At 39.5% G+C, this 24,670-nt stretch overlaps 1 protein-coding gene across 8 annotated transcripts in view; it reads right to left on the bottom strand.

The window, feature by feature from the left end:
- The window catches only part of TPK1 (thiamin pyrophosphokinase 1), a 298,387-nt gene that overhangs the window by 186,561 nt on the left and 87,156 nt on the right, over positions 1–24,670 (bottom strand). Inside the window, exon 1 of one of the 8 annotated variants that reach the window (XM_064668786.1) lies at positions 4,582–4,806. The exons of the other annotated variants lie outside the window; for them this stretch is intronic. Within the exon in view, the coding sequence (XP_064524856.1) occupies positions 4,582–4,651 (70 nt within the window). The 5' untranslated portion in view covers positions 4,652–4,806. Of the gene's footprint in view, positions 1–4,581; positions 4,807–24,670 lie in introns of those variants that run through there. 8 annotated transcript variants of the gene reach the window in all.

Here is a 24,670-nt window from a genome sequence, read left to right on the forward strand (position 1 = left end):
TAGTACACATGGATATGTGGCTACTATTTGATATCTCAAATCAAGAGTTGCCTTATATAACTGCACTTTAAAGCTGCCCCCCACATATTTATTCTTATTTATAAGAAAAAAAAATACAAAAATTAAACTTCTGCAACATTGTCAAGTTATTTAGAGAAACTATTTATGAGCAAGTTAATAACTTACACTGGAATGAACCAAAGCCCCAGGTGCAGGGGCAGGAACTAGCAGGTAATTAACAGATTGGCCGGAGGCCAGTAAATCACAATATTTCTACAGCTGGGAACAAAGCTTTGCTTTATAAAAAGTAATGATTTATACTAACTGGAAGAACTTGTATCATTATTATCTGAAAGTGTTTAAGGAGATAGCAATTCTAAGCTTAAAGTTTGGATGGAGATTCTCTATGAAAAAATAACAGGAGCTGATTTTACACAATGCCTTTTATATTAGAGGCAAAATTGCTTAACAAACAACTATGTGGCCAAGGTGCACCACGGCAACTGTGTAGGCAAATCTAGCAGTCTCTAGGCACTTTGCAACAGCTCATACAAAACCTCATTAATTATTTCAGCAGAAGCTGAAGGACCTGAACAGGATCTGGGCTTTGTTTTGCTTGGCTTGGCATCCTGAAAACAGAGACACCTTCTTCCAAGATGTCTACAATTAAATAGATGGGAAAAAAAAAAAAAAGAAAAAGAAAAGTTAGAAAGTGACACAGAGGGATGAAGTGCTAATGGTCACACATGGGTCAAAACCAGGGTGACCAAAGTGGATGGTGGGGCTTGTAGAGTGAAGAATAACTTAAGTGGTCAGTCAGAACATAGACGGTCTTGCACTTACCTTCTCTTCTGGCTCAAAGGTTGCCATCCCATTATTGGAGACCCCTCAGATTTGCCAGGTGGCCTGCACATTGAAGTACTCTCTAGCTTATGTAATGTCAGAAAGAACTAAGTCACCAAAGACATTATCTGAAGGCTTTTAGTTAACTCTGCCTGTGTGAGCTGAGACAGACTAGGGAATGGTCGTTCAAGTAGCTCACTGAGCTCTGAGGGGTTAGGAGGACCAACACCTCCAGAAAAGATGCTGTGATATGCAACCTGGAGCGATAGCTTTTTTAACCAGCACAACTAGAAGCAGATAAGGCCCGTGCTCTTAGCCGCACAGCTCAGCTGGAAAGCCCCAGGGTACCACTTCATGTTTTTGTTATTAGAAGAGACAATGCTAAGAGGACAAGGGTGCAAGCACACTGAAGCCCTGGCTCAGTGTGTGAATCTGCACTCCTTGGCATTACCACAAAGTATCACCTTTCCAATCTGAATATTCTGTGTTAAGCTCTACTCCTCAGAAATAGCTCCATCTGCCAAAGTACCCCCTTTTCTATCTGTCAAATTCCTTTCTAATGTAATTCCTGTGTCATTCAGTGTACTAGGGCATGGAGACATAACTGAAAAATCAGCTGTTTCATTGTACAGAAGGGGGACCTCAATGCCACTGACAATAACTACTTCCCAAGTTAATGGGAGCAGCATATGTTAAGTCCAGTAGTGTCTGAAATTACAGCAAGAGTAAATAGCCCTCATCTCCACCTATGCCAAGGAAAAGTTACATCAAGGGCATATTATCAGCCTGTGATATCTAAGTTTCTCACAGGCAACATGGACGAAGAAACCAAAGTCTTTCTGAGCAATGGCCTTAATTTTAAATGGTGCCTCTTCTGCTATGAACCAGTGAACTATTTCCCTTTAGTGACTGAAGTTGAAGCACCAATTTTAGGGCTAATTATTAGTTGTTACAAAAATTATCATAACACAACAAAAATAAGGGAAACAATTATATTGATATTTATCCCTTTGGCAAATACTTCCTGTCCCTGTGAGACAGGATATGAATAACATATCAAACACAAAAAAAGAAGGTCTTGGCTCTAAGCTAACTAGTCCTGATGCTTTTTCCAGAAAGAAGCAAGTATATTACCATATTCAATAGCCCTGTAAATTCAGGCAGGGGGAAAGACTCCACAGAACAGATGCATCTCTAGCAGACTAAGTAAGATGAGGGCATAAAAAGGGAATACATTTACACACTACAGCAATACCTGAGAAAGAAAAGCATAATCTTATTAGTCCTATTATTATTCCTATTCTATTATTTCTTGCAATTAGCATTGAAAATATTTTTCCTTTTTTTTAAATGGATTTTGAAATCAACCCATGTTTTTTTGCCTAAATTCAAATTTATGACATCTCTCCTTAAACTGCCTTAGTATATCCCCTCTGTTCCTTTTCTAATTTTACACAACTTCTTCTAGGTATGCAATCTGTTTCCTTTATTCTTTTATTGATTCAGTAGCCTGGTAACCATAATTAACCTGCCAGCATAATCTACACATAAGAGAATTCTGCTTAATTAATGACTTGGAGTGCTGGTAGTAATACATACATGATATATATGGGAGGTATGCAGAAAACTGCTTGGTCTGCTTGATACATTGGGCCAACACATTTTTGTCCCAGCATTACTTAAAAAAAATAGTGGTTATCGACAACAAAATGCATAATCTGTATTTATGTGCTTTCTTGTTTTCTCCTTTGTCCTGTAGAAACTGCAAAAATAAATTTAGCAAACCCATGGCTTTATACAGCTGCAGATTGCTAGCTAGGTGATCTAATTGCATCTCAAACTACTCCCTCCCATCCATGTGTTTCCACCTGTGTTATGAGGACTGTATGTAACTGCTATTATATATCAAGTACAGTGCACTGCAGACGTCCCTCTTCTGGTCAGCTGCAGCTCTGACCAGAAAATAGCAAATCACCCACTACTCTATAATAGTTTTCTGCTTTGCGGTTGGACATTGGTCTTGCAAAGAAGCTTTTTAACTATTTAGTTAGGTCTATTCTTATGTTGCAAAAGAGTGGTTTGGCTGCTTAAAGAAACACGGTCAAAGGTATTGGTGAAGGCAGGGTTTAATGTGAATTTGTGAAAATACGACTTTAGAGAGTTCAATGGCAAGGTTCACTCTATTACTTACTACACAGATTAAAGCATCCAAGGAGGGAAGGTCAAACAAGAAGCAATTTAAAATCATTTACACAGAATCGGGGAGTGTGAAAGGGGGTAAGGGTGCAAAGGGTACAGATGCAAAGATAAGGGTGGAAAAGGGTTTAAGAGCACTTAATAACTATTTTAACATTTACAAAGCAATTCAATAGGGTTCACTACAATTATAAGAAAGACTTAACTATAGATTTGAGATCGTAAATTCATACTATAATCAATTAATATGCACACAGGTAAACTGACGTGTACACCTATTTCTATTTGTGTAAAGGTACCTATCAAAAATTCCCCTTGAGTTCAGTGAAATGCTCACATCAAACCCCTTTGTGCTTCCCAACAGGCAAGAGCTGCACCTCGAGAAGTGTGGAGATGGGGCAGGGTGGGGGTATCAGCCTAGGCTTCATTGTCAGCGATAATCCTTCAAATATTGCAAACTTGGGATTTGTCATCTCTGAGGTGTCCCAGTCAGAGTGAGGTGCTGGCACAGCCCACTGTGGTCCAGGACCACTCAAAGGGCTTCACTTAGGACCAGTGCTTATAGGGTCATAAGATGATTGACTTTGGTCATCAGTAGGTTTCCATCCTGGCAATAACCCAAGTAGGTGACTACAGGGCTTGTTTCCCAAAGTGCAGTAATAATGGTATCATTACACTTGCATTATGATTCAGGTATATGGTTTAGCAAAGCTACAAAATGTAATTGATTATCCTTTGTTTCCCACATTGGTTAGTGTTGTGATTTGACTCCCCAAAAATCCAATTTCTAAGCCCCCCACACTTTGCCTCAATGTGAGAGGAGTTTTCAGACATAACACATCAACTAGCATGGGGAAATTATATAAAAGTTTATTACTAACACAATAAATACTATAATAAATTTATATACAACAATTCTAACTATCTCTCTTATGGTAAAGCAATATATTTACATAGATCAAATCCCTCCTTTCCCTCCAAATAAAAGTTCAGAAGGAAAGAAGAAAATCACTTTCAGGGCAGCACAATCTCTTCTCTTCCAAGCAGCAGATTCACTCTGTCGTAGTTGGAAAATCTCTCTCTCTCTCTTCATTACAAAGCAGGGGTTTTTCCTTCACCCCTTTCTGCCCTTTGGCTCCAACCAAAGGTCTCTCTCTCGTGGGTTGCAAAGCAGGGACAAAACTCACCTTACCATGGTCATATCATGGTGTGCAAGGCATCCCATGAAAGTCCCTTCCTCAGGGGGTCAAATTCCCCCTGAGTCAGAACGTTTAGGGCTCTCAGTTCAGTTTTTCTGCCCCAAACATTCTAATGGTGCTCCTTTGCTCCGTCTCAAGCTGCCAACGTGGCGGTGGGGGGGAAGGAAGGCCACTTCCCCTGCATTCCTTCTGACCATCCTGATCCAGCTCCAGGACGTCTCTGAGCTTTCGGCTCCTCTCTTTCTCTAGCTGCTGCTGCATTTTGGAACTCCCTTCAAATAGAAGCCCATCCCCTCCTTCCAAAAGGGGTCTCAAGGGTTTTGGGGAAGTAATTCAGTCTCACCCCAAACAGTCTCTACTGAGCTTGGTTCTCTCTCTCTGCGTCGGATATCTCTGCGTCCCAGCCTGGCCATGTGCCATATTTGCTGCTTCCCGGTTATCTTCTTGGCTTTCAGCTCTCTTATTCAGTGCTGTCTCTGCTGCCGTTCTTCTGCTGCCCACTCACAGTGGAGAAAACTCCTCCCAGCCTTTTGGCCACGGCACCCGGTCCAGTTTTAACGCTGCGCCGGGTTTCCGCAGCCCCAGCCAGGGCTGAGGGCCTTGGCCCCCAGCGGGGCTCCCTGGCCCCTCAGCTCTAACACATGGTGTCTCAAGCCACGGCTGCCTCTCTTCCAACTACGTAATCTGTCTCCTTTTCCAGTCTGTTGTAATATGTTAATTTCACAGGGGCAAATTGTAGTTTCTGATTGGCTCTACACCAAGAACACCACCCCCTGGGATTAACCACCTTCCAACTCCAGGGGAAAACCCTTTTTAACCCACAACAGTTGGGCAGCTGATGCTTCTGGTTGTTCCCACCTTTACCATGCAAGAGTTCCTGGTACGATCAGGGAATACCTCACGGCCCAGTTGGTCAAGGGATGCTTTGTGGCTCAGCTGGTTTGATAAATCTTGTCAAGAATTTCTGAGATCACAGAGCAGGCCTGAGGACTGGGGGAGTGGGATGCACCATCACACCTTAATTTGTCTAAAACTGAAAAGGTGCAACTCATGTCACTGGGATTTTAACTTTGTAGCAGTGCACAGGGCTTTAAATAAGCACAATGAAGAATGTCACCCACTCTCAGGATATTCTGTAGTTTCAAATGAAATTAAAGAGATATACAGGTGCTTTCTAAGCTTCTGCTACAGGTGCATATTCATGCTGCTATAATCAGCAGTAGCAAGAGGAGTCAGCCTTCTGTAACACTACTCAGTACTTCCTAGGATAGAGCCCATTCTTAGGAATTTCACCCAAGATTCCTCTTTTTTCCCTCTTTTTTTCTACCATTGGAAATTCACAATTTTTCATGCATACTTCCAGCCTAGAACAAGTTTTAGTTTTACAGATCCTGCAAAGAAAACAATGGTTGCTATTCTTAAATTTTCTGTGTACCCAAGAAAGATACGGCAGCTACAAGTGTCTCATACCTGACTACTAAACCATCTGTATCACACAAAGAACAGAGATACCCAGTAGTCCTGAAGTAAATGCATCACCAACACTGGAGCTGGCAGTCAGCTTCCATATGGACTGGACTATGGATTTCAGAGGGAAAACAACTGTACTTCTAAGAAGGTAATTATATATTTCCTATAAAGCTTCTTTAATCACTCTGCCTTGAGCTGTAAATGTCATAGAGATCTCAGCCAAGCAGAGGCAGAATTCATTAAGCAATTAAATATGAGAAGACAAGGAAGAAACCAATGTGAGAATGAATTAGAAACACTATTCTTTTTTCAGTGCATTGATTCAATATTGAGCAAAAGCCACATAGATAACGATGTCTCTCTAAAAGCTTCACTCAGAAATGAAACATAGGGAAGATTAAACAATTTTTCCCACAGACAAAACCCACCACTGAATTTTAGCCAAAAACTGTTAGACAGTCATCAAAACAAAATCTTACTTTAAAAGAAAATCCTAAAAACATTTGTATCTCAGTGCTCACTTTGGAAAAAAATAATAAACAGAACAGATCAACCCTTTAAAAACCACATTCTTAAGTACCAAAAAACATGACTGCAAGCAAAAAACTTTGAGTATTAGTAAGTATAGTAGGAGTAATATGTTGTCAGAGACAGAGGCAGGAGAGCAACTGTGATTTCACCAGACTGAGTTTCTGGACTGTCATCAGGAGCACTTCCATGCAGAGTTCATTACAATGATTCATATTCAAGGCTGCTGGGTTTGGAGTAATCTTTTGTCAGGTGTTAGATTTAATATTCCTACAAGTCTCACTTAGGATAAGATTTTCTCTTCTCTTTCCTGTCATTCTTCTCCCATTCTGTCAAACCCGGGAGCTCTGGTACTCACTATGTTGCCTTAAACCCATTGCTGTAACAGGCTCCATGAGCAGAGCAGCCCCGTGCTGTGTCACAGAGAAAACCAGGAGGAGAGAGCTCAAATGTAAAACAAAGCATGTGCTGTCATCATTTCAGCTAAAATCTAAGTGACCTTTTCATGACAAGGCCATATGGCTTGATGCCACTAGGGGGAAGAATCAGGAAGAAGTTTATTCTTTTCATTTTCTCCTTTTTTTTTTTTTTTGCTTTTTGTTTGAAAAATGACATCTGAGGCAATAATGTAACATTTAATCATCTTTTCTTTTTGACCTGAGCACACATCTTTTATCACTAGGTGACAGTAAAAAAACACCGATTAGGGCACACACGAAAAAAAAAAAAAAAAAAAAAAAAAAAAAAAAAAAAAGAAGAAGAAAATGGACAATATGACATTAGTTTCCCCTGATAAACTATTTGTTTTGAATGTATTTAATGAATATTTTTTCAAATCAAAGATCCTCACAAATCAAACAAGCTACTGAAAAATAAATGGGAAGTCCTACCTGGGCCTTAAATCTGTCATTTCCAGAGTGAGAAGGAATACAAGTTCTCTACAGTGACATACTTGCATCTTACTGAAGTCTGCTCTGACATCAGGAATTCCCCACAGATTCACAAGCCCTTTCCGCAGTGCCACACATTGGCCCCAGGGTTGGGTGGGATCCTGGTTTGCAGACTACCATGTGCCTGCCCAGGTGCTTGTCCTGGACTGCAGTTCTTCCCCAGAGGACCTGTGAGTGGTAACCAAACTGTCTCATCCAAACCTTGCCTATGTAACCCCCGACTGTTGATGAAGGATCCAGCGAATTCTGAGCATCAAACCCCTGCAGACACCAAGCTGGTGATCCTTCATCATGCCTTTCAAATACCACCTTCTTTCATTGCTTCCTGAGCACAGCGTGCCTCACTAACTAAACTTTACTATAACCTGTCTACCTACAGAAAACACCTATATGGAAATACAATTGAAGGTAAAGTAACTGAAAGAGTGTGCTTTCTCTGCATCCATTACCTGAGTATCAAATGAAATGCAGAGGCTTCAACATTAATATTACTTCTGAAGTTCTAAAATTATATTGTTTAATAATTCAGTGTAAGCTCCATTGGCTTCAATCTTTGAATGCAACTTTTTATTTCTTCATTTCCTATTTTCCATTGCTGCAGCATTGATTTCTGACAGAAGGAAAATAAACTGCTACAAACATGATGGAATACTCCAACTGCCTGCAATTTTTAATTGCTGGTCAGCATTGTTATCAGACAAATTTCAATAACAAGCTGACTCTATTCCTATAAGGAAAAAAAAGATGACTAAAAAAACCAAGCACCTTTATTAGCCATAAAACATCCACACTTGCACAAAGGATCAGACAGTAATAAGGGAAAAAAAAAGCTTTTTTTTTTTTTGATCTGGGACTGCATCAGCAATGACAGCCTGCATGAAATCACTGCTCCCTATCCCAGAATGTGCAGGACATTGGCAAGCAGGGAGGCAACATTTGGAAAGGGTGGTCAGGTGTGCTAAAACAGCAAAGAAGGAGAAATAATCTCCTACTACTAGTGGCCACCAGCAAGACTGCAGTCCTCACCACAGCCAGAGTCAGTGTTACTGTCTCTTTTGCTTCCACTCAACAATATGCATTAATAATTTAAGCCAACCTGCAAGTGTAAAGCAATGAGCATGATAAGTTCATATTCATGTCTATGATTAAATATTTTCAGCTAATGCATTTATATTTCAAATTTTGTTTGCATAAATTGGATTTGCAGTAGCCAGCAACTCATCAAAAAATTAATCATACACTTATTTTAAATTGCACAAAATATATTAATTCTCATGGTACTAAAACACACATGGTACCTTAGCAGCCCAGAAGAGATTTCCACATAACATTTATTTTCTAATTTTTTTCTATTTTCTTTTAATTTACAGCTATCCTATGTACATGGTGCATACTCTTGCATATAGATAATTTTCCCTACTCTTAATAGGTAAATTCTTCAATAGATTTTCAACCAAACAATCATAACAGTAAACTATTAAAAACATCATCAGGAGAAATGGTCAAAAAAAACCCCAAACCATCATTATTTCATTTACGACAGTTTCACCCTTTTGTATCTGACTGATCCCCACATCTTTTCCATTCTCCTAACTCCCAGATTTGGGTAGTGGTAAGCTGCAGTGGAAGATTCTTGAAGAAACTGGAAATATAAAATTACAAGACTTGATCTGACCTACTTTTTTCATATTTGGAATAGCTACTTGTACATATGCACGGGTGTTTGCACCAGTCTAAACCAGAAAGGTTTCGAGGAAGCAGTGGATTTGCATTGCTATTACTTTAGTACTGGCACTTTAACAGAGTTCCAAGGAAGAACCTGAATTCAATATTTATAGTACAATGTATGGCTCCTCTTAGGAGAAGAAGAGTTTTAGCTACCTGCATCAAGACTAATCTTGATCCAACATCTTCCTACACAAAATAGGAAAAAAATTGAAAAAATATTCTTGTTAGGCACTTTCTTTTAGCTAAATTTTCCAACAGTCAAGAAAGAATGTCACTTAGTATAAGCTGGCATACTGATATAAAAATCAGATCTATGGTATAATTTTCTCAAACACATTTCTTTGATAAAATAGTAGAAAAACCCAAAATATGCTATTTTCAATTCTTAAAATAATATAGAATGTGTGAATTAACATTTTCAAAAGAAACAATCGCACCATCAATAATTTTTGGAAAGTTCTTAGTTATCTTGATATGTCAAATCATTACAAGACACAAATAAAGCATATTTGGACAGGCATCTACAAACCAGACTAGAAATTGTAATTCTGAGTGCAAAATGGGATTTCTCATCTCAATTCTCTTCCATAATGCAAATGCAAAATCAATACTGTGTCATCCATGAAAAAAAAATCAACATCTATACGCAGTCCAGTTATGAATGAAGATGGCATAGCAGTAGTTTCCCAATTCATAAAAGTGATGAAGAAACAAGTGCATTGATTTCAAAACCTCTCCTTATTACAGCTATAAAAGAGCTTTAGGATTAAGTTTCCAAGTAAAAATATTTGTAGGAAGCAATCTAGAGTTTACTGTACAAAACCAAGAGTATGCTCTCAAGGGGAATAAACTTTCGTGTGACAACTCTCCTCATAGCAAGGTTGCAAACAGGTAATTAATTTATAGATCTTTGCATTAAGTAGAAACAGCTCTTATCTTCTACCTCTGAAACAGCACTATGATAGAACCCTAATTCATAAAGGGAGAGAGGTTTAGAGTGAACGGAAAAGTAGAGGCTCAGTGGAAACTCCAGCCCCCTAATTTTTGACTGTTCAGTGTTTTAGAAAAACCTGCAAGCTTCTGGACTATTCAAAAACTATTCTTAGTAGCCAATTTTTCCATGTCTAATTTCCAGTTACAAAGAAGATCAGTACATTGCACATGATTTTTATCAAAATGCTGCAGAATTACTGCTCCAGGCCTTCAATTTCCATGTGTTACAAAGATAAACAGCCCTAAAAGTGAAAAATTAAAGAACTTTTCCCTCTCATTTTGGTCTTGTTTTTTTTTCCTTTCGAAGGAGAGAGACTAGACTTTAGAAGATATTGAAGTCTGAAGTTCAGAAGTGAATTCATGGAAACCAGGTACGAATTCTTTGTTTTGTTTAAATTACCTCCTATCTAACTGTATTATATCCCCTTTTAAATTAATGCTAATATGGAAACATTTTGTCATCCTTTGAGCATAAGCCAAACCATTTAATCCTTATTGACTAAAAATATTGGCCTCTTCTCTGGGACCATTTCTCCCTTGTAGATGAAACACGTGCATTCAATAAATAAAGCCTTAGATTTAGCACACTTGAGCTTATTCCGAAGGTGTGCTTTAAGAACACATTGCCTGTGAAACAAACAAGAAAAACCCCAAGACACAGATACATTACATATTGTATCTGTTGCTCTTTATTCTCAAAATGGTTCAATGAAAAAAAAACACCAAAGAACTGTAAATCTTAATATAACAAGTGTTTCATTGCAATGTTGATAGTAAATTGGAAATTATCACCCTGCTAAAATTTCCACAGAAACATGGTTTATAAGGGTGGGAGAAAAAAATGTCCTAATTATAGCTAATACATCCATTTTTAAATCAGTCAAGTGTTGGCCAAAAAGAATATCAATATTCTATTTAATTTACAAGCTCTGTCCATACTAAATAGTTCATTATCAGGAACAAAAAATATTAGAAGACAGGATGTTGAAATGTGATTTGAATCACTGCACCAATCCCATGCTACCCTATCTGCCAGATGTGCTGGATACTTCAGATTAGTACACAGCATTTTAATTTAAAGTAGTGAGTTCCTGCACTTGGCCTTGTTTAAATCAGTATTGGTAGCAAAGAGCTAGTAAAATAATAAAAAAAACCTTTTACTTGTTTAACCTGAATTTCATCTTTCATGAGCCCTTGGAGCTTACAGTATCATTATCTATTGGGCTTTGAAGCACAAGAATTATACAGAAGTCAGCCTTTTCACCTCGCTCTGATCTCCCTGTTCTAAAATAAGAGAACTCCTGTCTTCCCCAGATAACCAGTTTTCTCACCTCCTGCTCATCCATTTTTGACCATGCCTCTGATAGCATCCCTTGATAAATATACAGGGGAATTCCCAGGCCTGAGCCTTAAATGTCAAACATTAGAGACCTAAAAACAATCAAACAATCAACCATTCCACATCGAAAAAAGCAATACAAAATTAAAAAATACAACTCCACAACAAGCACATATTAGTGTGTGTAAGAAAGGAGTTTCATCTAAAATATTTATCTCCTCACTGCTTTTTACTGGTTTACTTCCAAACAACTGTGTTGGTCCTGCATTAGCTAAGACACTCGAGGTCAAGTTCTACCAGAGCACTTCAGCAAAATGTGTTTAAAGCAGGATTCTCTCTGTTAAGAGGTTTGATGAAAGGATTTCTCTTACTCATGGTGTGATAATACATGACTAAACATCTAAGGCAGGTATCTGTTTGTATGCAGATTTAAACATCCAACACTGGGGGACTGTTCTCCCTAGCAAGGAACAGCAACGCTCTGTTCACACATGACACTCACTGTCATGCAGACCTGGAAAGACATCTCTGAATCTCTGGTTCACCAGATGCTACAGAGGTACTTCTGTACCATAAAGGCAACAAGCACAGTCTTGCCAGTGAAGAAGAGATCTGCATAAGGCCTTGCTGTCTGCTTGGTACAGACACCAGAACTTCTAATGGGTTTTGCAGTTTGGAGGGAGTTTTTGCTTACTGATGCAATGATTTCTCTGTGAAAGATTAAAAGATGACCAAATTGCCATCTTTATTAATTAAACTAACATTAAAAAAAAAAAGGAGAGAACTAGATATCCTGGTGCTTGTTCACAGGTCAAATTGACTATCAAATCACAGTTCAGCCAATCAATAGTCCCTTGCCAGAGAAAAAAGTTTCAGAAATTTCCTTTAACAGCTAGCTTTCCAGTCTCAGAAACATTTGAGGTTGTTGCTCTTTTAGCAAACCATAATCAATAGCTGTGACTAACAGAAGTAGGTTAAATTTTCCTTTATGTGATTAATCCCACTCCTAACTTCCACAATTTTAAAAGGCTTATCTGGAGGAGCATAAAATAGTATCTGCTTTTCAGCCATAATTTGAGAGGTTTCTGCATGTAGCTGGTCCTCATCCCCTGAGGTCTGTGATTTCAGTGAAGCCACCTGTGCTGAGCAGAGAGTTCTACTCCTCAAGTATCGGGATTCAAACCACACTTAGCACTCTATCCAAGCATAAGGCACCTGTAACAGCTCAAGTCATAATGCCATATATGTTTTCTCTTTCTCTGTTCACCGTCTATCTTGATCCCTACTATCTCCCTCTTTGACATTTCATCTAGTCTGGCTTCCAAACGCACACAGTATCTCATCAACTCACAGCAACACAAATATCCTCTGTCAGCCTTCTTCTTCCTCCCACACACCCCACCATTTCATCTCTCCTTCTTCACCTATTGTCTCCATTCTGCCCCACTGCTGCTCTACAGTGCTGTTACCTCCTATTTCAGGGTCTGCTTTATGACCCACACAATTATTTTACTCTACTTAAAATTTAGCAATTGTGAGAGCAAAGTGAAAAGTGTAACCAGACAAGCATGGACTTCCTGGGGTTTTGTAAAAAAAAAATAATCAGAAAACAGAGAGGACAGGTTCTCACAAAATAAGCAAGAATAAAAGGCGAGCAGTCATGCTATTTCTCCTGACATGCAACAACTTCATGCATTGTCCTGCCACTCTACCAAGGATGAGATGACTGAGCCAAGACGTTCCCATGCCAGCAGTTTCTCAAAGCCCATATCACTCTCTGGGCAGGCACAGGATGGAGGCAAACAGGTCTTGGGGAGAGTGTATGTGCCCAGGGAGCTGCAGAGACAGCGCTGCTATAGCTCTCTCTGTCTGAACAGCTCTCATACCACTGGAGAGAAGGGAATCGCACACTATGTTATACCTGGTGCAAAGATGCTGCCTTCTTCCAGCAGCAAAGAGTCACACTGAGGCACCACTGATGCCACTCTCCTGGCCACCACAACTGCTGAGAAAGCCTTTGCAGGGGAAGGAAACAACCAGCTGCCCTCAGGGAAGTATCCGTCTTGTTTTGATAGTAAAGAATGGGGACAGATAGGAAATCAAATTATATCTCTTTTCTTCTCAAGCATGAGTGGTGCATTTCCTCACACAGTAAAAAGAGCATGCAATGTTTAACGAAACATTCACTTCCTAACACAACTGAATTCACCAGGGCATTCCTAGTCTTTCCTCTTCTAAAGAGGAATGACACCATCCATTCAACAGTAAAACAATGCAATATGCATTTGGAACAATAAACAAACAAACCTAAATAAGAGAACCATCAATCCACTGTTCTTTTAAAAAATAAGAATACTAAGAAAAAAAGGCTTGTATAAGAGGAAATAATTAAAACTAACCATACAGAAAAATAAACCCAAAACCCAACACACAACAAATAATTAAAGGTAACCTTTAAATTCTTATTGCAGTCTATAAGAGACCTGCTGCAAACTTTAATAATATTGTTTGGAACATCAGTCATTTTGCTCTTGCTGAAATTCATTTCTGATAATGCAATAGTAACATCTCAGGAATAATATTAAATTTCTACTTCGTATTAAAGTAGAATTATATTAGCATGGTACAGTATATGTATCCCTGGTAGGATTACTTTCATGCTGGAAAAAACAATGTTATTTTTCTATTACTGAAATAAGTTATCTATTTTGACACTGGAAAATATATTTCACTGAACTATAAACTAACAAAATCTCTCATCTAAGAGAATATCACTAAAGTTTCTCTCCTGGTGAATTTTCAGTTCCTAGCCAGCAGCAATTCTGTTAATTTTTTTGCACAAACTCATTTGATTTGTGGCATACCTGTGAGACCATATCCTAAAGTTAGTATGTCCAGTCCAATTACTCTTGTTCAATCCTTGACCAAACTATTGGGAAATCTGCCTGAGAAAAGAACAAAAGATTGCTACTGACAGATGTACATCTTTCTGAACAAAACACAAGCAGCCCCCTTCCAGGATCTCTCTTGATTCAGTCTTTCCATTTGACTACCTGAACCCTAAGAAAATGAGCCCTACACCAGTTTGGAGGGAGGAAGAAATGGGGAATCAGAGTTACGTTTATATTCAAACACATCTGTACTTTAGTGACATAATTTTCCAAGGCACCCAACCTCATGTTAACTTTTGCTTTTCAGTTTAAGATGTGGGATCACTGGTTTCCATCCACCTTTCATTCACACTGATGGATCAACTTGAACATCCTCCAGCTGACCCTAACCTTCCAATTTATTGTTAGGATACGGAAGAAATGAGGTCTAACAGGGATTTATAAGGGAAAGTGAGGGAAGTCACCCTATCTGATAAAATCTGCCTCCGGTATAAGCCACAAACAGTTTCAGATATGAATTACAGAGGTTATCAAAGACAGGCCAGGAATCAAGCCCCTCAGTCATTGATCAATCCCCCCACTAATGGATCAAGACCATGGTTAGCAAGTACTTCAGCAAAATCCAGGCTTTAGCCATATAATTACTTCAATTCAAGTACTTTTCTAAACATACACCTTAATTTTCTATCGCTGATTGATGTAATTTACAGTGTGTTCTGTATCAGTTTTGAAGCTGACCAACACAATTTGGGCAAAAAGCTTCATGGGCATTAAGTTTGGCACTGGCACGTGTACACCATGTGTGTTCCAACTGCTGGCCTGAGGGACGTTCCTTTTCTGTTGCGATAACACCAGAATCAGGAAGAAGACAGTGAACTTGAATATATTCTAGCAAAGCTCCCAGCAATCACCTGGGGAGCTTTTGACACCTCGGAGCCAAGAACCAGCTTTCTGCCAAGCCTGACTGCAGCGGCAGGTGTCGCTGTAAGGCAGAGCTACGGCAATTACTAAATTATTGGGACACAAACAAGAACAGAAGCAGGCAAAAGATGCTTCATGGTACACCTTAAGAACATGCAAATTCTTGACAGCTGGTAGCTGTGCACACTTCTCGTGCTAAGTGTTTTGGTGGCAAACATGATCAAACAGCAGATTGCTAGTATACACCTGCCTAAAAAGAAACATGGAAATTCTTACTATTGAGGTAACAGCTTGCATAGCAGCATTCATTATGTATAGTTTTCCATTTACTTTGCTCAGTCCTCTTCCACACATTAAAGAGTTCGCTGCTATTCAATGCAAACAGAACTCTATGCAGCACCCAGTTGTTGAATCCCCTGAGAAGAGCAGCAAACTGCCCAAATGGTGCCTTTAAGTTCTTGTAATGGGCCTTTTAAGGCTAAAGACGCGTGTAACTTCCTGTCACTCTAGTGTCCAGTCATCCCAGGATAGGGATTTTGTATCTTCTAGGGAGCAGGGTCAGCTGGGTTATACCCAGCACAAAACAAGGTTCAGGCACCGCTTTGTTCTGCTCTTCACTTATGTGGCATTTCAGCCAGAGGCTGGTATCAAGGATCATCATTTTTGACCATCTTTAGGTCGTTTACGATTCTGTAACGTGTTTCCCTCCACACTGCCTGGAAATTGCAGAGCCTGATGTCTCCCTGAGAGAAGGCTTTTTTTCAGAAGGGTTTTCAGCCTGCTGTCAAGCCATCTCTCCCTTCTACTCTTTCATGCCTGAAATATTAGCCTTCAGTTACCACTGACACAAAAAAGCCATTTTCTGCTACAGCATTGAGCCATTTTACAAAGAAACTGCCAGCAAAATTAAGACCTAGTCTTCTACTACAAAGCCTGTCAAAGCAAGGGGAGTAGTTTAAATAATGACAAGGCAAGAAAAATACTAACTTACTGTCCAGAGACTGCTAGAACTACAGTGCCATGATTTACTTAGATGGAAAAGACGGCTGATCCTGTTAAGAGATTCTACAAAGTCTTGACTTGTCTTAATGGCTTTAAGCAAGGGATATAAAAGTCAGTGCTCTTATCACCACTACCAAAATCTACTACTAGAGGTGCTAACTTCGTTTAAAAAGAACATTAAGAAAGGAGATTTACATTACAGTAAGCAAAGAATGTGCTGAGTACTTGCGCTGCCTGCAGCCTGGCAGAAGGTGCAGATCAGCAGGACTACTGAGCAAACTCTGAGCAAAGAGGGTTTCTCCTGTCCAGCCGTGCCCTGGAAGGAGCAAGGTAAAACAGCTTCTCATTAAGGAATCCCCTTAAAGCTTCAGGTAGACCATACTTGAGGTTTTTGTGTTTCTTTAGCAAACAAAAACCATTTCTACAGCATATGTTTTATGCTGCCCTCTCTGAAGCACAGTCATAGTTTTCCTGTGGGGAGAAGTATAAGAACTTGGAACATGAACAGACAGTCACTTCTTCAACAAGGCCCAGAGCTGCTATTTCACACCACCACCAGAGCTGATACCACTAGGCCATAGTGGTAGTTAATGACAGTAACACAAACCAAACTATTAACTAAGGGTTGTCATATTTTCCCTGCTTCCTTTTTCCATTGTCTGAATATTTAACTGAGCTGAGCCTTCTTTCTTCTTCCATCCTCAAAACCCCGAGCTCTCCTTAATACACATGTCGCAGCACACTTGCCCTTGTACAGGGACCTTCCAGAATCTAAGGAAAACTCAGCTTCTGAACAAGTGCATGAAGGCACTGCAGGGCATCAGGCAAGCAAAGTACTTTAGTACATCTTTTACTCTTGTCATTCGTCAGTCCCTATCTCTTTTTTCTTAAACGTAATATGAACAGAACCTAGGCCTAAGAGTTTTTGTGCTTACAGTGACTGGCACATCATAGACCCTCTCCAGGCACTGCCTTAATAAAAACAAGACAGACAAAGCGGAGAGAAAATGGATAACATAATATCTACAAAACACACAATACCCACTGGAAGCAACCTGTAGGTTGCTAATGCCAGTCTCTAATGCAGTGGTAGTCTCTTACTTACGTCTGTACAATATCTAATAAAATACAAGCTCTGGGAAAGAAACTCATCATCTCCTTCTGTTCCTCTGTGCAAACACGACCTCTTGTTTACCAGTTCAGCAAAGATCCTGAGCTGTGACCAGAAAAATAGGTAGCAAAATTATGTATTTTGCTCTGGACTGGACCTCACCTCCCATGACTGTGATCGGCTAGGCAGGAGGTGTCAGTCTCATTGCTCTACTCCTGTGATAGTTTTCACCAGCAGTACTTGGTCTGTGACCCAAGGAAGGTGTGCAGCTATACCAGGGGTGGGCACAGGCAAAGGAGGCAACTGCAGACGACACTCGGGCTTGGGGAATGGGAGACTTGGGTGCTACATCTATCTTAGGAACCAGAAGTCAAGGCCAAACTCTGAAAATACAACCTGAACCAGAGGAGACACAACAGCAGCTTATATACCTGCACTGTAAAGCAGCTTTAGAGGAGGAAAGAAAATCCTACAGACCATAGTAAGGGAAGAATAAGGTTGTAAAAGGTTTCGCTTCCCATAAAGCTTAACATCAAGTTAATGATTACAGTCCAAGCAGGCACCAGTTTTATTTAAAAATTGGATTTTGACTGTCTTCCTATTTTTTTAAGGTGATGGAACTGCATGGCCTGTTAAAATTTGATTTTCCTTGGGCTTAGCTTTTGTATATATAAAAGGAAAGTATTGCTTGCAATATCCCTTTGTCAGACAAGTTTCAGAGAAATCTGTTTCAAAACATATTCAGTAGTAAAATCAGAAACCATTTTCAAACTGAATGCTTCTGTTTTCAAAGGCATGACTTTTCTTAAAGAAATGTTTCTGGTAATGTATGGAAAGGCAATTATGATGTAAGAAAAAAGGGAGGGTGTAATGTGTGCAATGAGAAAGAAAATATCACTGCCCAAAATGCTCAATATGCTCAGCACACTTTTCTGTAGCTTGAAGTATTAAAGACTGCTAAATTTTCACCTAGGTTTTTATTTACTATTTCATGGCAGCATTAAACATTAAACTTTTTAGTAGTTTTGCCATTTAGAAATACCTTTATTCTCCCCTTTTGTCTAGTTGCATGGACATTTTTAAAAAGTAGCCCTTAAAAGCGAAACTAGATTTTGTTACTGCAATTGCCATAGTATCAGAAATATGCCTTGTGGGTGGCCAAGGGATGTTTAATGTTCTTGTGACATGGTTCATAGCAGCTTGGTCCATGTCCCAACCTGACTGCAGCTCCACAATAAAGTTAGCAGTGCTAAATGTAATTCTCCTGAAAGTAAGTTGTGTGAAGTTTCCAAGGTGTCCTACCATTAGAAAAGATTCAGCTTCAGTTCATATGAATCCACATAGCTACAGCTATCTAAAATCCCACTGCCAAGAGGTGCACTTTTTGTTCATGCTTATGTCCTCAGCCTTCATTTTCAAGCCATCTGTTATCGCACCAAAATCCAAAGGATTTTTATCTAAGACAGAATGTTCAAACCAGTAGTGAAAAGACACCTGAATAGTCCATGAATATGTATCTCCAAGATACCTGCCTAGACTGAAAAGCCAGATTCAGAAGGACTAGCAAGGTATAAGAGGCTACAGAAACATAATTTCTTCTTTTCACAAAACCATCTTAAAATATTCATTTAAAGAATCGTTCATCTCAACTCTATTTGTAAGTATACATAATCTGTATCAAAAGCTACTATGCCCTTCATGATATGAACATGAGAGTGTGTGGTCTTTAGTATCACCTATGGTATCTTTCTTTAGTGAGGTTTTTACGTTATTTATGTTCAGTTGAGATCAGTTACTTCATCTGTGCCTTCTGCGCACACTCACTAGTCTTCCCAGCAAGCATATAGACTCAATATTAACTCAAATTAAATGCTTTTCTCACAGAACTGTTAAAGTTGGTGTCAGAACTAGGCTACATAAATGGCACTGTGAACCAGAAGTCAAGAAGCACCAGAAATCGCTCCTTGAGAACACGCATTTTTGAGATACTACAAATTGAGCAATTTCTTTTAGTCTTTAAACTGCATTATAATGATACTGCACCTCAGGTTCAGGAGAGTTGGATAAGTAAAATAATTTTAAAACAAGCAAGTTATTACAAAATTGAAGGCTACTGGAAAATAAAATTATATGTTAGAAATTTTCTTAGAGAAACTTTCCTTTGCCTTTCAACTTAAACTGAGTAATGGAAAACACTACACTTTGTGTCTTTTGAGTGCAAAGCTAAACAGTAATATCTGGGAAACAGAAACTTTAACCAAAATTTCCAATTTCTTCTGATAAGCTAAGCTATAGAGTTCCTTATTTGGACCAAGCTGCAGGATACGATTGGATAAAGGAAGAGCCAAATTCATCCAATTCCACCTACTCCCTACACAACACAAATATATTGCAAGCCTCAAATTACCCACGTGTGGTACTCCTATAGTACTCCTAGTTTTCACAGGGATGCCTTCGAAACTCCCTTTCTGCTCTCTAATATTCAGCTCACCTTGAGTCTCTCGTCAAACTACTGTTAACATCGAAGGAAAATACAATTTACATCTCACTCCTACTAAACAAATCTGAATAAATAAAAAGACATCTTTTAATCATTAGTCTGAAACAAGAATGACAGTAATACAGACACAGAGGAAGATGAAGTAAATAATTTTATTTTTGTTTGTTTTTTTTTCCCCTACCCCTAACTTTAGGGAGACTATTAAAATCCACTTTCCCCTGCCATTTGAGAATAATGTAGTAATCCCAAACACATGAAAATAAATTCTTTATTCCACCTCCTCTTCCTCCATGCTCTCTGCATTTATGGTAGTTATAATTTTGCTACTCATAGAGAGTGAGGGAGAATGCAGTCCAAATGCAGCAAAGCCAGCATTAACTAATAAAAGGAAATCTCATCACAGAAGGGAAAAGTTATCAGCAAGCTTAAAACCCATCTGAAATTAACACACAAATCCACTTCCCGGTAGCCCCATGGTAGGTTCAAAGCCAATTCTCTCGAGGAGTGCTCAACTCAGAAAAGGGGATAAGGGAAAACACGAGGAGAAATAAGTAAGGTGAGAGAATCTCTATGTGTACATTTATGTACATAAATTTTTATTATTAGCATAGTCACTGAGCAAGCAAATTCCTGTGGATTTAAATATACTGCTTTAACATGTTATTTCTTGTGAATTTTAAATGTACAATTTCTACCACAGCTTTCAAGTCATTAACTCAATATAAGATTCTGAGGGAAGAAAAAAAACCAAAACATATATTAAGTAATTTTTTAACAGAACTAGATCAAGTAGAGCTTTACTGAACACCCATTCCAAAAGAAGAAAAGGATAATCCAGACAAGTTTATCAATCACAAATTACTTTCAAAGTGAAAGAAAATGGAAATTATTCTTTCACAGCTCATGTAGATCTACCAGCATATTTTATTATCATCTGTACCAGGACCTTCTACTTTAATTCTGATACCCCCTTCTTTGGCAGGGTAAGTCTTTTGAATCTACTAGAATCTTTAGTGAGTGTGCTAAATAAACCAACAAAAACAAATAAAACTCCACCAAGCCAAGTTCTGCACTTTTTATTTATATATGTACATAAAAATTGATTCTATGCATATTAACATTGTATATAGAATATACACTACTAAATTAAAATATTTTTAGCATTCTTTCTAACAAAAGAAAAACCTTTTTATGTTTATGTAAACTTCCCTTGGAAGCTGAAACAGATATTTATTGTCAACACCAGCTTTTGAACAGCAAACACTGTTTCAGAAATATTTTGATTAATATTTTAGGTATATAGATCTTGATATTAACTGTGGTAAAATTCAACATAACAGATTATGCTAACCTATTTGAGAAACATTAGAATAGCAGTATTTATTTATGAGGCAATAAAATGAGTGGGGAAAAAAATAAAAGCTCTCAAATGAAAGATCTGCTCTTTCAACAATGTTCCTGACAAATATTTTTGAATCATACATAGTCAGTGGGGTGGTTAAACTCACTAAGGTAATGCCCATCCACAAGAAGGACTAGGAGGAGGATTTAGGAAACTACAGGCCAGTCAGCCTGACCTTAGCACCCAGCAAAGTTATGGAGCAGATCATCTTGAGTGTGATCACATGGCACATACAGGATAATCTGGGAATCAGACGCAACCAACATGGGTGTAGGAAGGGCAGGTAGTGTCTCACCAATACGATCTCCTTTTATGACCAGTGACCCACCTAGCAGATAAGGGAAAGGTGGATGTTGTCTACCTGGACTTCAGCAAAGCCTTTGATGCTGTCTCCCATGGGGCATTCTCCTGGAAAAGCTGGCAGCCCATGGCTTAGACAGGTGCACTCTGTGCTGGGTTAAGAACTGGCTGGAGGGCCAGAGTGGTGGTGAATGGTGCCACATCCAGTTGGTGGCCGGTCACTAGAGGTGTCCTCCAGGGATCAGTGCTGGGCCCAGTTCTGTTTAATATCTTTATTGATGATTTGGACAAGGGGAGCGAGTGTAAATTCATGGATGACACAAAGTTGACCAGCTGGAGGGCAGGAAGGCTCTGCAGAGGGACAGGCTACAAAGATGGGCCAAAATCAACAGTAGGAGGTTCAGCAAGGCCAAGTGCCAGGTCTACATTTCTGCCATAACAACCTCATGAAGCACTACAGGCTGGGGGCAGAGTGGCTGGAAAATGGCCTAACAGAAAAGGACCTGGAGATGTTGGTCGACAGCCAGATGAACATGAGCCAGCAATGTGTCCAGGTGACCAAGAAGGCCAATGTCATCCAATGTCATCCTGGCTTGTATCAAAAACAGTGTTGCCAGCAGGACTAGGTTAGTGATTGTCCCCCTGTACTTGGCACTGGTGAGGCCGCAGCTCAAGTTCTGTGTCCAGCAGCACTGGGGCCCTTCCCTACCCTCTGGGCCCCTCTCTACAAGAAGGACCTTGAGGTGCTGAAGCGTGTCCAGAGAAGGGCAATGAAGCTGGGGAGTGGTCTAGAGAGTAAGTGATATGAGGCCCAGATGAGGTTGTTTAGCCTGGAGAAAAGGATTCTCAGAGAGGACCTTAACGCTCTCTACAACTACCTCAAAGTAGGCTGTAGCAAGGTGGGGGTCAGTCTGTTCTACAAGGCCACCAGTGACTAGAGGACATAGCTTCAAGCTGCACTAGGGAAGTTCAGGCTGGACATCAGGAGGAATTTCTTCCTGGAAAGGGTTGTTGAACATTGGAATGCACTGCCCAGGCAGATGGTGAGGTCACCATCCCTGGAGGCATTCAAGAAATGACTGGATTTGGCACTTAGTGCCATGGTCTAGTTGACAAGGTGGTGATTGGTCAAAGGTTGGACTCTATGCCAAACTCTGTGCTAAACGATTCTGTGATCAAGCTTTTTTAAGGTTGTTAAAAAGTATTTTATATCATGAGTGTGAAGAGCATCCCACACAGAGCAGTCAGAATCAGGGCGCTGTGGTTTCACCAAAACAACAGACATTTCTGCATAACACAAGGTAGCAGGACTGAGTTAAAGGTGCACAGCTCTAAAGGGGAGCGAAATGCAGTAAAGCATTAACAAAATGCCACCACCATGAAGTCAAATTCAGGTCAGATCTTGAAAATCATTCACAGCAGTAATGCTTGAACACACGCAGAGCCTCGTGGAAGCCTCCTTGGGGGGATGTAAGTACAGACTTCTGCTTTGGTTCAGAACTAACACATTGCCCAGAGCACGCTGGCACAGAGGCTGAGTACCCAACACAGGTTCTCGGATGAGGGCACAAAATACTCCAGTACCTAAGCAAGCACAATCTCACACTTGGCCATACACATCAAACAAATGCCATCTTTAATTAAGGTCATGCCAGACAAGCAACACAAAGTCATTTGCATGCTCTCCAGCAAGCTTAGATGAGCTATGCTCTTCCCATCTGTGATTTGGAAACAAGAGACAAGAATAAAAAAAGAACATCTATTATTGAGTTCAATAAAAACACATGAATGAACATAGCTCCAAGAGCCTCTTGCTGACTTTAAAGCAGGTATTTTTTTATGAGCTATCATGCCTGTTTAGGAAACTGAGTGTTTGTTGGTACTATTAAAAAAATAAATATATATCACCATAACTCCAAAACAAACCCTAGGAAGCCGAAACCTTTGCCATGCAGCCCAAAAGGATATTCTTACTGGGTGCCAGGGGCAAAGGTAGCACAGTAAAGTCCTAAGCATGACCCGTTTTTTCCCAGTTCTGCTGCCCCAACCACACAGTTAATATTTTGATGCTGGTACTCTGTAATGTAGATGTGTTCACACATCTTTTCCACTCTTTTCCTTACTTTCCCTCTTCCGTCTCCATCATTCAATTCTGTGTCAGGAACGTTTTTTTGTTTGTATGAGCATATAGCAAGTGAACTGAGCAGACGTTGTCCATTAAACTGAAGTCAATTTGGAGAGAAATACAGAAGGTTAATTAACAGCTAATGATTTTGGCATTTGTTTAGGTTAGTCCCTAAACTTAATTTATTGATGTGACAGTATATCAATGTGCCATGGTTTATAAAAGACACTTGAAAAGCAAAAAAGTTGGTCATGAAACATTTCAGAGTTGCACACTAATAAAAACTGTTTCAAAGGAACACTCTCAGATTATAAACATGAATTTCACACCTGAAACAATGTATCAGAGGAGACTTGCTCCAAGAACCAGATAAGCCTAACAGAGCCACAGAGTATTCTTCTCTGTCAGCAAAGCGTAAGTGCTTAAGTTCCTAAATAGGGGTTTAGAAACTTCATTCTGCCACTTCCAAAGCCCTCTCTGAGATTATTTCACAGCATGCCCTGATGCGGTGTTTTTTCATAGCTGCAGGTAACAGAGACGTGCAAAATCGATACAGATTTGAATGAAAACTGCTCTTTCAATGAGTACAATGTAAGCTATGGCACAGACAGAACAACCCAAGTTAACTTTCATGTAAGAAATTAAAGCCAACTGTGACAACAGCATGCGAGGGTAAATAAATCCATGATCCTCAACCACTTTCAGTCACAAGTCAATCTTTCAGGTTGAAGCACCTGAGCACAGTCAGGTCAGGCTTCTCAGACGCAAAAGTACAAATCACAGCATGAGTCAAGGAAACCACTTCTTGCTGCTGAGGTGGGAAGGCAAAATGGCATGACTTGGATGAAAACCTGAAAGTTGGCTTTGCGTAGCATTTAGGATTTTGAACAAAAACAAAAATTAAGATCCATGGAGTTTACTCCACAAAGGAATAGAGGTACTTTCCTACCAGCTTTAGACTTAGTACGTGTACTTTCTGCCCACAGAAGTCAAAGCTGAGATAAACAGGTAACACAGTGGTGCTCAACACCACGGGGGGAGACGGAATTGCACTGCCATTGATTTATGCACCAAAATCTTAATTAGGCTTCTAAACAAGAGCCTTTTGGGATTCCAGTAGAAAATGATGGTACCTGTGAACATCTCCTATGCTAAAGGACATGCAGAATGAG

This window comes from Pseudopipra pipra, chromosome 1 (assembly GCF_036250125.1).
Source record: "Pseudopipra pipra isolate bDixPip1 chromosome 1, bDixPip1.hap1, whole genome shotgun sequence".
Lineage (NCBI taxonomy): Eukaryota > Metazoa > Chordata > Aves > Passeriformes > Pipridae > Pseudopipra > Pseudopipra pipra.